The sequence below is a fragment of the Passer montanus genome, unplaced genomic scaffold, assembly GCF_014805655.1.
Source record: "Passer montanus isolate IOZ18808 unplaced genomic scaffold, ASM1480565v1 scaffold10, whole genome shotgun sequence".
NCBI lineage: Eukaryota > Metazoa > Chordata > Aves > Passeriformes > Passeridae > Passer > Passer montanus.
This window is the reverse complement of record NW_024356505.1, coordinates 26,329,405-26,343,283: the sequence shown is the minus strand read 5'-3', so window position 1 is coordinate 26,343,283 and position 13,879 is coordinate 26,329,405. Positions and strand designations below refer to the sequence as shown.

Here is a 13,879-nt window from a genome sequence, read left to right as displayed (position 1 = left end):
CTCAAAATTCATGTTGGCAGGAAGTTTTAAAATCCTCAGCCTTCCAGAATTCCTGTGGTTCAGTGCTTGGTCACTAGGGGAGAAAGTACAGTAATCCTGCACAGAAATAAATGTGACTGATTCCTGTTTGCTTTTAAATAATTGCATTTATTTACATCAGTTTAACCTCCATTTAAAATGTCATGTATATCTCAGCTAGATTAGTGCATGTGAAAAAAATAGCCTCTGTGGGAAGTGTTTTGAGTAAGCAATTTGTTTTGCTTGTAATTAATGGATTCTTACCTAAAGTACAAGTTATAAATAAAAATAAACTAACAGTGAGTGGTAGTTTGCTGCTGTCATTCAAATAGTGGACAGTTGGGTAATTACAGACCATCAAAGAACTGCTGCACTGCTGATTATTATCTTTTAAGAATTTGCCAGCCTTTCATCGTTCAAAAGAAACTTGCATTGAAGTCTTTAAATATATGCTATTAATAAAATAAACCTATTAAGTGGTGTGATGGTTGGTATTTACAGCTCACACAGGGGAACAAGTCACCTTTCCTTTGTTGCTTTGTCTGATACAGAATACCACATTGTGAAATTGGCAGCCAGATCTCATTTAGCCACGTGTAGCCGTGTCAGTACCGGGGGCTTCATTCGGCAAACGTGTAAAGCAGCTTGGCTCAGATGAGAAGCTTTGGAGCAGAGCTGGACTGTAACTCTGAAGAAAGTTACTTGAGTGTTTGTAAGGCCAGATCCTGAAAATGTCAGGAAATCCATGTGCAGGAAACTCATGTGCAAATCTTTGAACCGAAACCACAAATCATCAGTGAGGAAGATGTAGCCATAGTTGTATCTGCTCCAAACTAGACATGCATCTAACTTCTATCACATTTTATACATACGCTTATGCCATGTGTTGCTAAGATTTGTTATTTAAAAATCCTTATGAGTAATATCTTAATATGTATTTACAGAATTTAATTTTCAAAACTAAGCTAAATGCTAGACACAGAATTATTTTTCACAGTTGTGACTGTCCACTTATCTAATATCAAAATGATCAAAACTTACATTTCCATGGTAATTTTAGTTAAAAGCTGGACTTAGGATGGAAATGATGTTATAGATCCTAGAGGTAAATGGATGTATTTAACACATCCAAGACCATGATCCTTGTAGTGACTAGAAGTAACATTTGAAGCACGATATTGGAAAGCATGTTGGTGCACACAGTGGTGCTGGAGACAGTGAACTTTCAGTGCTGGGGAGGAGGGGACAGCGCAGAGCTGACTCTGCCAGGTCTCCATCAGAGGGGCTGCAGAGCTCTGGGAGCATGTCAGCACCCAGCCCTGCTGTGCTCTCTGCCCAGAGCCCTGCACAGGCAGCAGACTCGCTGTCTCCAGCAAGGAGGCATCCCCCACCTAAGCTGATCTCCACGGTGTGTGTGCCTGTTTATCTCGTGTTTATAGCGGAATCAAAGAGTCACTCCTGCATCTTCCATTCAGAATACTTGAGTGCTTCCATTCAGTAATAGAATCAAGAGATTGGATTACTCATCTCAGTAACATTGCCAGGATGGGGATTGTAAACATCTGTAAACAGAACACTGAAATTATAAATAATGTGAAACAAATGCTAAATATTGTACTCTTTCATTGCTTTCATTCAGCCAGACTAATAATCATTAAGGCATGCAAAAAATATAGCGATATATGGTTTATATGAAAGGTCAGTTGCAGTCCACAGTTATTTTGAATTCATTGAATTGTTTTTAGCAGGCATATCTGTATGTACCATAATCTTTAGCCCATTTTCAGCAAAACATGCCTAAAGTCATCATACATGAAAACAGAGCTGGAGGAAGAGGAAATGAACAATTTTCTAATTTATGCAATTTAAGTTAAATATGGGGGTGGTCTTTAATGACCATTAGCTGATGAAATACCAATTATCTGTACCTACCAAGCTGCAAAAGCCTGTTGAAGATGGCAGAAATGCTGCTTTTAAAGGCTTCTGTAGTCTTGTGAGATTATTTTTGTTATAAATCTGCTTGTGTGTCATTGAACTGGATACTGTGATTTGTAAAAGAAAATAAATACAATTTTTATCATTAATATCATCATTCTTTTTTATGTGGTTTAGCTTGGTGGTTTTGGCCTAATATTTTAACATACTCTACAAAATTCTGAGTTAAAAAATGAAAGAATTTCAGAAAATAATCTGTCTTAAGTTTCCTTGAGAATTTAATTGAGAGTGATTTTAACATTACAATTTTGTTGATTATCTTAATTTAAAAAAAAAAGATTGAAAATTTCCAGGTGTGCTGACAGAGTCAGGTACACCTGTGGGAGTTTTTTGAAGGGTGGGGGTTGGGGTAGTTTTTTTTTGTTTGTTTTTTAATAAACTGCAAGAAAGGAAAAAGGTTAAACCTCTGAGAATCTGGAAATGCCAATCACATGAATACATGAGGAAAGCAACTATTAAAGTGCTTCGAGTGTTAACAGAATTTTCTAAAGCTAGTTAATATGGTAATGACAAGATTAGGAAGGGCTATAAGACTTAGAAATATGCTGTACTTTATATTTTGTATTTACACTTAGGTAGTTAGTTGTGGAAGCTGAACCAATGCACAGTGTATTAGCAGAGAGTGTGGAAATACAGAAGAAGCTAATGGTCCTACATTCCAGCTCGGCTGTGTGGAAAATTGAAAATGCTGGATTGTGGTCTTTTGAAAAACTGTAACAAGCTGTAATGCTGGATCATCAGGAGTCTCTTCAGCAGCAACTGGGATGGGTTGCAGTGGATGTTTATAAATATACCATTTCTTCATGAAGTAGAATTTAAAATATTTGCAATAATGATTTGGAGACAGTCAATAATTGCAAAACAAAGCTGTGGAAATTTAGAAAGGTTTTTATGTAAGGAAAGAAAAGTGAGAAAGGAGAAGGGGAAAGGAGAAGGGGAAAGGAATAATTTTAGACCTTTCAGGCCTAGATTGTTCTTGGGCAGGTGAAATGATGAGATTTAACGTGTTGTCTGACTATTTTTGGGCTTATTATTAGAGCCTTACACGACAGCCTGGAGGAGGAGGAGGACTTTGGTGCTGTCAGAAGTGCTGCTGTGCTCAGCTTGTGCTTCCCTTTCCTGGGAGGGTTTATGCTGTGTATGAGGGACTGTTCTGCATAGCAGGAGAGATGTCTGAATGGAAGATCCCTTCCCCCAGGGGTGGCACATCTCACTAAATGTTCTGGTCACTTGAGCCAGGGACATTTTGACCAAAATGTATTAAACTTTGGAGATGTGACCTCTTCCGTTCTTTTTTTTTTTAATTAAATAGCGCATGTGTTTATGTTTTTAGGGGCAATTTTTCATCTTATTCACACTTAGTGAATTGCATGCATGTGGAAAAGGAGAGAGAATTAGCTTGTGTATGCTTCTGAAATAATTGTTAGTATAGTCTAATATTGGTTATAATAAAGTCCTTCTGAAGTTGCTCATGGCAAGGACAACTGCAAAAAAGGAAAGTGGTTCCTCATAACACTCTTGCTGTGTCTTACCTTCTATGGACTGACTTAGCTATATTAAATGTCTAAACAACAATCTTTGTACACTGTATTCATACTTTTAGACATCTGTCATGCTTTTATTTTACCTTTCATTTCCTTGGCAGATGATGCAATAGGGAGTTAAGATAAAGTGCAATCATCTGTCCAGTTTCTTTCCTATAGCCATATTGTATATTATATTCTCAGACCCCACAGTGTTCTGCAGGAGATTATCCAAGAAATGATGAATCCTCAGTAGGAGCCATCAAAGCATCATTGCCAGTTTGTAGCCGCCAAGAAGACCCTCACATCTCTTTCAGGCTCACTGCATTATTGATTAGCCTGTGAAATACTGAAGCTCTATTGATTGCAAATATTTAGGGATGAAAAGGGAAACATTGTCCTCAAAGATATTTGCAGTCTTCTCTCCTCTGTTAGAGATCTTTCTTGCCTTGTATTTCTCGTCTGTCTTCTTACCTTTATGTACAGGAGGCTGATGTGCTCATCCCAGGGCACTGGGGAGGTGGGCAAACAGCTGCCTCACTCTGCTGGGCCAGCGGCCACCAAAAACCTGAAAAATGAAAACGAAGAACAGTGCCTACATAAAGACTGCTTGATTGTTTTGCACACACACATGCATTTGACAGAAATTATAGGAGGCAAAACCCATTTCCTGTTTGTCTATCTTTTCATTAATTTGTTGTGGTGGGTCTAGCAAAACCAGCACATTTGTATTTAAAGATTATCTTGAAGATCCAGGCCATGAGGTCTGAAGCAGTCTTGCCTAAGGCAGGACATATTCTGATATTCCAGTCCCATCAGACAACAGAGCTGCTGAACTCCCAGTGCATCCTGTCTGGAGTCTCGGGGGTTCTCCTAATCCAGTTACAGGAACCCTGTGCAGACAAGCTAAAATACAAGACCTGAGAAAAATCTTAGCTCAGTGATCCATTCAGGTGAGAGCTGAAAAGGGACTTTGCGAAGGCAGAGCAGTAAAATACACAGCAAAACAATTCTCTGCAAATTCAGCAAGTTAGTTCTTGCTGTCCCTTCTCCAGAAAGTCCCTGCTTAGGAGGGATGTTGGCACATGCAGGGGGTTTCTGCCTGGTTACTGTACAGTTAGTTCTCTGCCTGGTACTTAAGCTGAAATCATTAACATGTGTCCTGTGTGTTACCTGAATGAAAGGCCAGTTCGTGGGTTATTACTGCCCATTTTTTCTCTCTGCTCCTGCACTTCCCTGTTTCGATTACAAATCCCCCTCCAGGCACAAAGCAAGCTGGACACCTACAGTGCAGCTAAAGAGTTATTTGCTCCCTAGGTGGACACTAATGAATGACTGCAGCGCTGCCCTGAGTGAGGGGGTCCCCACTATTAAAGTTTAATAGAAAGATCTGAGAAACTGGGGGCCAAGAAGAGGAAGAGGGGACAGAAGGCTGTGAGTAACTCTCCAAGTGCCTTCTCTCTTCCTTTGCTGCAGTGGAGATAATACCATCCTTTAGGACAGGAGCAACAGGAGACAGGTCAGTTCCCTCTGTGTTCCCCTTTTGCCTTCAGTCTCACTGCAAGTCATTGAAGCTGCAAAAATATGGTGGTTCCTTCCCACCAGATATTCCAAAATCTCTGAAAGCAGCAGGAATATGGCCTGACTCAATAATTATCTTATTCAGACTTACTTTCATTTTTCTGATTTTTTTCTATTCTTTTGTTTCCTTCATGGTCCATGTTGTCCTCTTTTGTTTTTCCCTAATCTGTCTCTTTTTTCTTTACTCTCCCTACTCTAATATTCCTCTGCCTCATACTTTCCAGGACTTGGGATTAGGATAGGTATATTTAATTTGAGGGCTTAAAGGTGATTGATGTTTTTAAAGGTGATTGTGTTTTTAAAAATTATTCTTTAAATATTCCAGCACCCCTGAATTCCTGTCCATGCTATAAGTGATGATAAACTACCAAAGAGCAGTAGAAGTACATTGTCCATTATTTCAACCAATGTAAGTATAAACTTCCTCAATTTTTCTCTCTCCCACTGACTTGGAGGAGACTAATATCTAGTTTAAGTTTTGCTTTTATTTTGTGAGGCCCTGTTATTGTGAAACTTGTCCACGTCTGAGACCATATAAAGGAAAGGGATTTGTTATAATGTATAGAGAGAGATGTATCCTTTAGTTTCCCTCTGTGAATTACAAAGTGTATTCTGATAATCTCCCTCATAGTATTTACAAGGAACAAGAGAAATCTCTTGTATACCATTCTTACTACAACTTCAAGAAGGAGGATTTTTAATGCAGGTTCAGACCACCAACAGGTTTGGTATCCTGAGGTCCTACAGGATGTTGCTCACATTGCAAGGGACAGCTAGGGGACAGCAATGGAAGAAACTTCCTTGCACCAGAGGTGTTTGAGAGAGTTAGAATTCTTCTGGAGATAACAATAACCATAGGAATTCAAGTGTGGTTTCAGGATGAGATATCATAACCTCCCTCCTTTTGGCAATAGAGTTACAGGACTAGAAACCTTTGTTGATATTTTGCTAGCTGAAAATAAATGCAGCTGGAGAAATTAAAATATATTTGCTTTTCCATGGTTCTTTGAACCTTCTGTGCTGTCACACAGAGCTCTTCTAGAAGTCAGTGCAAGAACACTTTGAGCCTGTAAATGCATCCTGAAAAGAGCACTGATACAGGAATTTGGTTTATTATTTACTCTTTGAAAAGTGGTGCTGCCAACACAACCTGTCAGCACAGGTTTCTTAAGCCTGCAGCCTGGCCAAACGTGTTGGATTCCTGTTTGGAAATCTCTGGACTGGATCCACAAAGCTTACCCATGTATTCCTTTCTCACTGCCTTTCCTTCAGACATTCTGGCTGAATTGTGGCACTTCAGCAGATGCAAACCTGGCTCGTGTGATGACCTGCAAAATAAATTAGAACTATCAAGGTGTGTTTGCCTCAGCATGGCAAGGATATGAAATTTGTGCTCTTCTCATTTCTTAACAAACTATGGGTTTGGGTCTACTCTAAAATTTGCCCCTTATTTTTCTCTCTGAAATTTAACCTGCTTAGGAAAGCACTTTTATACCATGCTAGTAATCTTATTTACTTGAAGGAAACATGTGCTTTCATATTACCCTGAATACAGCTGCTTTCCTGAACTGAGGCCTATGCTGAGAACTTAAATGTGAATTCTGGACTTCAGGAAATGGTAAAACAGGTTGGTGCTTCTGAAAACACCGGCTGGAAATTCCTGTGCTTTCATGTGTGTTATGTAGAGACAACATTAAAGTTCAGTTGCATAAGACTCATTCTTCTTTTCATAATATTCACTATTATTTTAAGAACTCTTAGGCATTCCTAGTATGAGCAGTTCAAAAAACCTGCAAGGACAGGAAAGTTCTCCCTTTCTTGACATGATAATAAAAACTGCTTGAGATAAATAAGTGCTATGTGGGAAACATCACTATTACTCTTTTCATTTCTTATGCCAGTAAAATTTTCTTCTTTTCACTTTACATTGTATATGGGGTTTTTGGTTTGCTTTATTTTTGGTTTTGGCTATGTTTGTGTGTGTGTGTTTATGTACATAAGCTATTGAACTGACTGCCACAATGATTGCACTTTTTTCAGTAGTCACCCAGAACAGATAGGTTGCAGGGAATGGCAAAATAAAATCCCTCTTACAGTATGTAGGTTGAGATCTGAAGATCAATTCTGAATGCAGCCTTCTCTATTTGGTTTGGGGTTTGTTTTTGTTTTGTTTGGTTTTGTTGTTGTTGGGGACTTTTGGGTTTTGGTGGCTTTTTCCACAATCGCAGTCTGTATTTCAAATTACTGATAATAGCAATGGCTGTTCTAATTTTGTCACAAGTCACTCTGAAAAAACTTTTTGTCTCTCCTGAACATAAGTTCAGCTACATATGCTGTGATCTAGAACCAAGCAGCCTGTGCCTGTTCCTTTTGGTAAACGTGGAGGTTGGGAGCATAGATGACTTAGTCAACCCAACAGTCTGCAGCTGACAACAACCCAAGATTTCTGGATTTTCTCACCTAGTCATCATTTTTTGTGTGACTTGTATCAGAAGAGAAGCCATGGCTAAGTGAACTAGATAGCTCAGTAAAATACGATTGTTTGGTCTTGTTCTTTGCTTTTAGAGTAAGTTGATCAGATTTGGAGGCATGTCCTCTCAGTTGTAACACTGCTCTGATTTTATTAACACACCCAAGAATAGAAGTGTTTAAGTGACCAAGTCTGTAAGAAATATAAGCCATCTTTGTATCTGGAAAGCAGCAAATTTGTATATAAACAACTGAAAAATCCCCATACAAATGCATTTTATTGAAGGAATAAAAGATCAGAAGTCTTGCAATTGGTCAAGAAAAATTGTCGATATCTGCTTGTTCCAACCTTTTAAATCCTTCTTCAGGAATAATGTTTTTTCATGGTTTGATGCTTGCAGCTCCATAAAGAAAAATCTTTTGTCATGGAAATCTTATTCTCTGCCCATAATAACTCTAATAGCAACGTTGAATTGCATTATCTGTCCATTTATCTTAATGTCCCAGTTCTTGTAAGGATTAGAATCGTATGTTTCTGAGGAAAATACAAGAAATCTTTGGATGGTAACCTAGAGATTTCTGTTACAAAGTAAGGAATTAGAAATGCATTTGGGCAGAAACTGAGTAGCTGTTACACAATTTTTTTTGTGACTATGAATTTTTGTAGTTTGGGCAGAGTGGTAACTTGAGAACTGGCAAATAGCTGACCAAAACTGACACAGGGTAATAAATTAAGTAGGCGCATGTGCTTGTTGGGGGAAAATGGTTCTTTCCCATGTAGAAATTGTAGAAATAGAGTAATTCTGTGATACAAGAGGAAAGATTATTTTGTTTCTGCTATATCCTATGGACTTGATTTTAGGAATTGTTCTGGGTGAAAACCTAGATTTATTTTTTCTGAACAGCAGATGAATATATGGTATATTTATAAATCTTGTAAACAATACCAGTTTCACCCTCTGTCCTGCAGTAACTTTCTCTGACATTTAAGAACCAAAGACTATATCTGAAGAAGGTCACAGACGTCATAGCAATGAACATTTAAGCACACAGATTTAGGAACTAAAAAAAACATATAAAATATAAATTAGTTCACATTATATAGTATTCTATTTTAATATATTAAAATGCAATATATTGTTATAAATTTACGCTTTTATAAAATTCTAAACCATAATATGAATCATATGTAGTGAATGCAATAATAGTTTTTAAATTATATACATGAGATATTGCAAAGAGCTAAGCACCTCCCAGTATAATCCACAAGAAACAGCATATCAAGGAGCAGAGCTGTCCAGAAATAAAGAACAAAACTCTGATAGGAAGGGTGATTATTCTGAAGTAGCAGCCCTTTCTGGTTTCTGAATGCCTTAAACAGTACTTGGGCTCTTCCTTACTGCTAAAGATACAGCCAGAAACCTTCTCCCAGCAGCAGGTGATGCATCTTTCCCATGTGCAGAGCAGTGCTGGATAATGCTGCCCTCTGCTACGACGTCTCACTGCTTAGTGCTTCCACAGCCAGCCAAGCCACCCATGTTTGGATCTTTTGCTGATCTGTAGGTTTTTCAAGCTTTAAGGGGTAATACTCACAGCTGTGTATGTTCTCTTTATTTTCTTTTTTACCTTGTAAGACTTTAAATGAGAGATTCTGAGATTCAGGGAGGAGGACTGCTGAGAAGAAAGGTGCCAAGTGGCTGTGTAGCCCCAGCTCCTCTCACTGTCACAGTGCATTGAGCAGGCAGCCTTGGATGTCTTACCCCAGGTTAGAGAGCTTGGAGTTAGACCTTGTGTTCAATATCAGCATAGCAAAGATCCTTTGTGGATCTGGCCTCTAGACAGAGTTTGAAAATAGCCTACGTTCACTAAAACTCATGTGAATATTCATGTGCATAAAGTAAGACATTTCAGGGCCCAAAATCCACACCCAATCTACAGGTCTGTGGATCTGTTAGGCCTTTAGTCAGACTGAAATCTTGTTCATTACACTAAATATTAATGTTCATTCACTAAATATTCTAGTTCATTCCACTAAAAATTCCACGAGCCAAATACCCATTGGCTTGTGCATAAAGTCACAGGACAGTTTTCTTCTCCTCCTACACAGAGCAGACAGAAGTGGTCCAGCCTGTGAACTGATTCTTCTGCAGCAGCAGGCATGGTGTCCCAAAAAGCAACCTTCAAACTAATTATTTCAATTACTCTTTAGGACTTGCATATCTGGTATTTCTCTTCCAGGTTTTAAAATGTGTCAGTCAGTAAGGTACCAAAAATGCACAATAAAAGAAAATGAGCCATCCTGAGATAATGCTGGCATTTATGTAGGTCCTTTCAAAGTATTGGGAAAACTGGAAAGGTTGAGCTGTGTTCAGTAAATGATCAGTACAAAGTTACTCACTGGGATGAGGAATGAATCAAACCGTGTTGATGGGCAGCATTGTGCAAAATATGAGTCTCTGGTTTCAGGAGTGAGCTGGAACTTCTTGGCTGTGGATGGATGGATACCAGGAGATAACCAGCCCTGCTTGGAAAGCAGTCAGTGCCTGTGCTGGTGCTGTGAGTGCCATGTGCCTGCTCAACTCTGAGGATTTTAATGGGCAAAAGAGCTATCAGGCAGAGCTTCAGGGAGACGTGGGCACAACATGAAGCTGACAATATTGTAAGAGTTCAAAGAGATTCAAACAGCATCAGTCTGTGGAAGCAAAGGTGAAACAATTGCTCAGGCTCAGATGTGAAACTTTGTAGTTGCAGAGCTGTGGGTATGGATTTACTGTAAGGTACTCTGGGAAGAAGATTTTGATAGAATAATAAATAGGAATGTTAGCTTTTCTTCACGACTGTTTCCAGTAGTTAGAACTGTAAATACACTTAACCTGCACGCACAGAGCACTGCTGCCTGTTTTAGAGAGTCTAACTGTTCCCTGCAGTCACTTCAAACTGCCTTCTAAATATATTAATAGAGCAATTTTACCATGATATTTTGAAATTATATTTTAGTTTACATATGTAACCCATCAGTTAGCAGCATCCAAGAAGAAGCAGTTTTAACTCTTGATTCACTAATTTATTCCCTAAAATAAAGAGCATTGCCGCGAACAAAGATTTTGAGAATGAGGGTTTCTCCTTGAGCAGGTGAAGAAAAGCCGCTGTTTTGAGCTGTTTTCGCTGTTTCCTCAGTGTTTTCTGGCGTGTGGCGGGGCTCGCGTTCAGGATTCTCGGTGTGCCCGCGGTGGCCGGAGCGGGGGCGAGGAGGGCTCAGGGACCCGGGGGGGCGGTGCCGCAGCACTTGGTGAGCAGGGCAGGCCCTGTGCTACCGGAGTCTCTGTGGCGCAATCGGTTAGCGCGTTCGGCTGTTAACCGAAAGGTTGGTGGTTCGAGCCCACCCAGGGACGGGTTCCCCTTTTGGGCCCGGCGCCGCCCCCGCCGCCGGCCGTCGTTTTGTGCGTGCGCGCCGGGGGAGGGTGCGAGATTAGCGCCGGGGCCCGGCAGGCGCCGCGTGGAGCCGGCCAGGGGGGCCCCGCCGGGGAGCGCAGCGCGGCGGGGCCCGCCCCGAGCGCTCAGCGCTGAGCCCGGAGCCCTGCCCACGGCGTCCCGGCTCCTGCGGGGCCACACGGCCGTGCCCGCCGGTGGGGCGAGGCTGGCGGGACACCGAGACCTGCTCCTGAGTGCGGCGGTGCGGGGGCTGCCAGCGGCGGGCTCTGTGCTGAGGCTGACGGGGACCCGAGCGCTGCGGAGTTTCTGCACCCCCTGCGCCCGCGGCGGGAGGTGCGAAGGAAAACACGATCTTCGAGCTGCTCCGGGACAACGAGCGGTGCTGCGGGGCGACTGGGCTTTGCTCCGGGAGCCGCTCACGGCGCTCCAGCGCTCGAGCGATCGCCGGCGGACAGCCCGGGCGGGAGCCGAGACTCGGGGACGAGCGCCGCTTGCCAGGAGGATTGCTGTGGTCGCTGCCGGCGCGGGGAGCCGGGCGCAGCCAGGCGGGCACGGGAGCGGTGCCCTGCGGTCCCGCCGCCCCGGGCGGGACGTGCTCCAGGCCCGTTCCCGGCTGGCAGGCGGCGCGGCCGCTCCGGGCTCGCCCTGCCCGCGCGAAGCCGCTTTGCATAAATGAATGTTAAAAGCAATTACTCTGGGAGCTTCGCCTAAACGTGTCAATTAGAAGCTGGCACCTCCGCCGTCTCCGAGCCCGGGAGCCGATTCCAGCGAGCGCTCTGGTCGCGTGAAATGCGGCTGCCTTCCAGCCCGACCTCTGCCAGCTCTGAGAGGATCTATTTACAGTTTAGAGAAAACAGGATCCGTATTAAAAATGCCCCTTCCCCAGCGAAGCTGTATTTCACAGATCGTCCTGTTCAACCCGCCTGGTTTGAATAAGGGATACAACCCTCTTAAAGGTCAGGCTGTGCCATTGATTTACCATCGATGACAAGATACGGCCCTCGCTAGCCAAGATAGCAGAGAAAAGACATGTATTTAGAAACACCGAAAAATCTTTTGAAAGTTGTAAACCTTAAATCGTTGATATGATTGTATTTTTCTCCTTTTTTTTCTTCTTCTTTTTTTTAAATTTTTTTCTATCACCCACATATTTTTCACTTCGGTAAAACATTTTGAAAGACTGACGGCCGTGTGCTGAGCATCAGGGGAGGTGTAGCTCTCTGCAGGACCCCCCTTTCACGTTAGCCACGCTTAACCCGTAAATACTTCCTGCTGTTAGGGAGAATTTTATCTTAACTAAAATGGTCCAGGTAAATTCCCTCCTCGATATTTCCACGCTGTTTGCAGTGCAGGATGTATTCAGCCCACTGCACCCACTGCAGCCAGCAAAACCTCGCAGCGGATGGAACCTGAAAAACTGCATTTGCCAGTGCTTGGACCGCCGGGCTAGCAGACAGGCATCAAGAGCTTACAGGAGCCACCACCACAAAAAATTGATCATGTCAATGTGAAGCAGCAGTGTCTGGAAAACCAGTAACAATTTAGAAACTAAAATTAGCTGGTAGCTCATGAGGAAGGACAGGCGTTTCTGCTCCCATAAAGCAAGTCTTGCTGTCCTTAGCAAGTCGCAGATGGGTTCTGTAGGGGTGGTTGTTGCTGACCCGTGGTTTGCTGAGGCTCATTCCAGTTGCTACACGTCGCTGTGCAAGCGTGCACCGCCAAACCTGTTAAAATAGGTGCGGGGTGCGAGCATCCGCACCGCGGTCCTGCGACACGTGTACAGCAGGGGCTCATCACGGGCTCCGTGATGCAAAGCGACATTTAGGCAGTGCTTGATAAACTAATTTTGTGGAAGTGGAAAGCTCGTGCATGGGAAGTGCCTCATCCCATCTGCTCACTAACTAATTACAATTAAGGTTGTGGAGAACGGGAAACCTGATACATTTTTGGGACTAGACAGGGAATCGAAGCTTTCTTTGTATGAACTAAAATTTTTTCAGAGGTCAGTGAAGCTTTCTGTTCTTAGCCATGGAAAAAGCTTCTCGTAGCTGTGTAATGTACCCAGACAAACCAGCCGGTTCTTGCCTTAATCCATTTATCTATATGCAGTGTAGGATAAACGCTGTTCTAAATGTAATGGGGGACTGCACCCTCTGATGCTTTTAGGAAAAAGATTTGACATATTCAAAGTGACCTCGTAACTAACACCGAGATAAATTCCAGAGTAAGTATTCCCAACCGAGATATTCCAAACAATTTCTAAGGCAGCTGGAGACGACTCGCCGTCGAGACGTTCGGGAGAGCCCAGAGCCGGCGGACCGCTGGTTGTCTCGACCTGGCATCCCCAGCGCCCGGATAAAGCCCAGCGCCCGGATAAAGCCCAGCCACCGCAACGCGCCGCGGCTCTTTGTTCGCGCCGCGATGGGACGGGGAGCGGGGCTGGGGGCGGCCGGTGGCTCGGGCTGGCGACAGAGGGGACAGCTCTGCCGCGGTCCCCGCCTCGGGCAGCGCTCGGGGCTCCGCGCTCGGCGGAGCCGCCGCCGGCCGCCCGTGCCCCGGCGCTGCGGGATGGGGGACGCGGGGAGCCGGCGTTCCCTGCGGGTGCGGGTCCCGCTCCGCTCCCCGCCGCGTCCAGCGGAGCCCTGGGGGATGGGAGGACACGGCCGCCCGCACTGCTGGAGCCCCCGGCCCCGCCGCTGCTCGGGACGCACGAACGCGGGGACAAAAGAACACCCCGCCACGGCAAGCCCCGGGGAGAGGGGGCTCTGCGTGGGAGCCGGGGCGATCCGCGCTCCCCGCCCCCGGCCGGGGCTCCCCGCCGCCTCCTGCCGGCGGGCGGGGCCGCGCGGAGCCGGGAGCCC

At 43.7% G+C, this 13,879-nt stretch overlaps 1 protein-coding gene and 1 non-coding gene across 2 annotated transcripts in view; both read left to right on the top strand.

The window, feature by feature from the left end:
* Positions 1 to 10,904: 10,904 nt before the first annotated feature.
* TRNAN-GUU lies at positions 10,905 to 10,978 on the top strand. Its single transcript has one exon. It is a non-coding gene; the product is annotated as a tRNA-Asn (tRNA).
* Positions 10,979 to 11,807: 829 nt separating this feature from the next.
* Positions 11,808 to 13,879, top strand: part of DNAJC1 (DnaJ heat shock protein family (Hsp40) member C1) — a 165,183-nt gene continuing 163,111 nt past the window's right edge. The window contains exons 1-2 of the mRNA XM_039705591.1: positions 11,808 to 11,944; positions 13,283 to 13,760. Coding sequence (XP_039561525.1) covers positions 11,808 to 11,944; positions 13,283 to 13,760 — 615 coding nt within the window. The remainder of the gene's footprint in view (positions 11,945 to 13,282; positions 13,761 to 13,879) is intronic.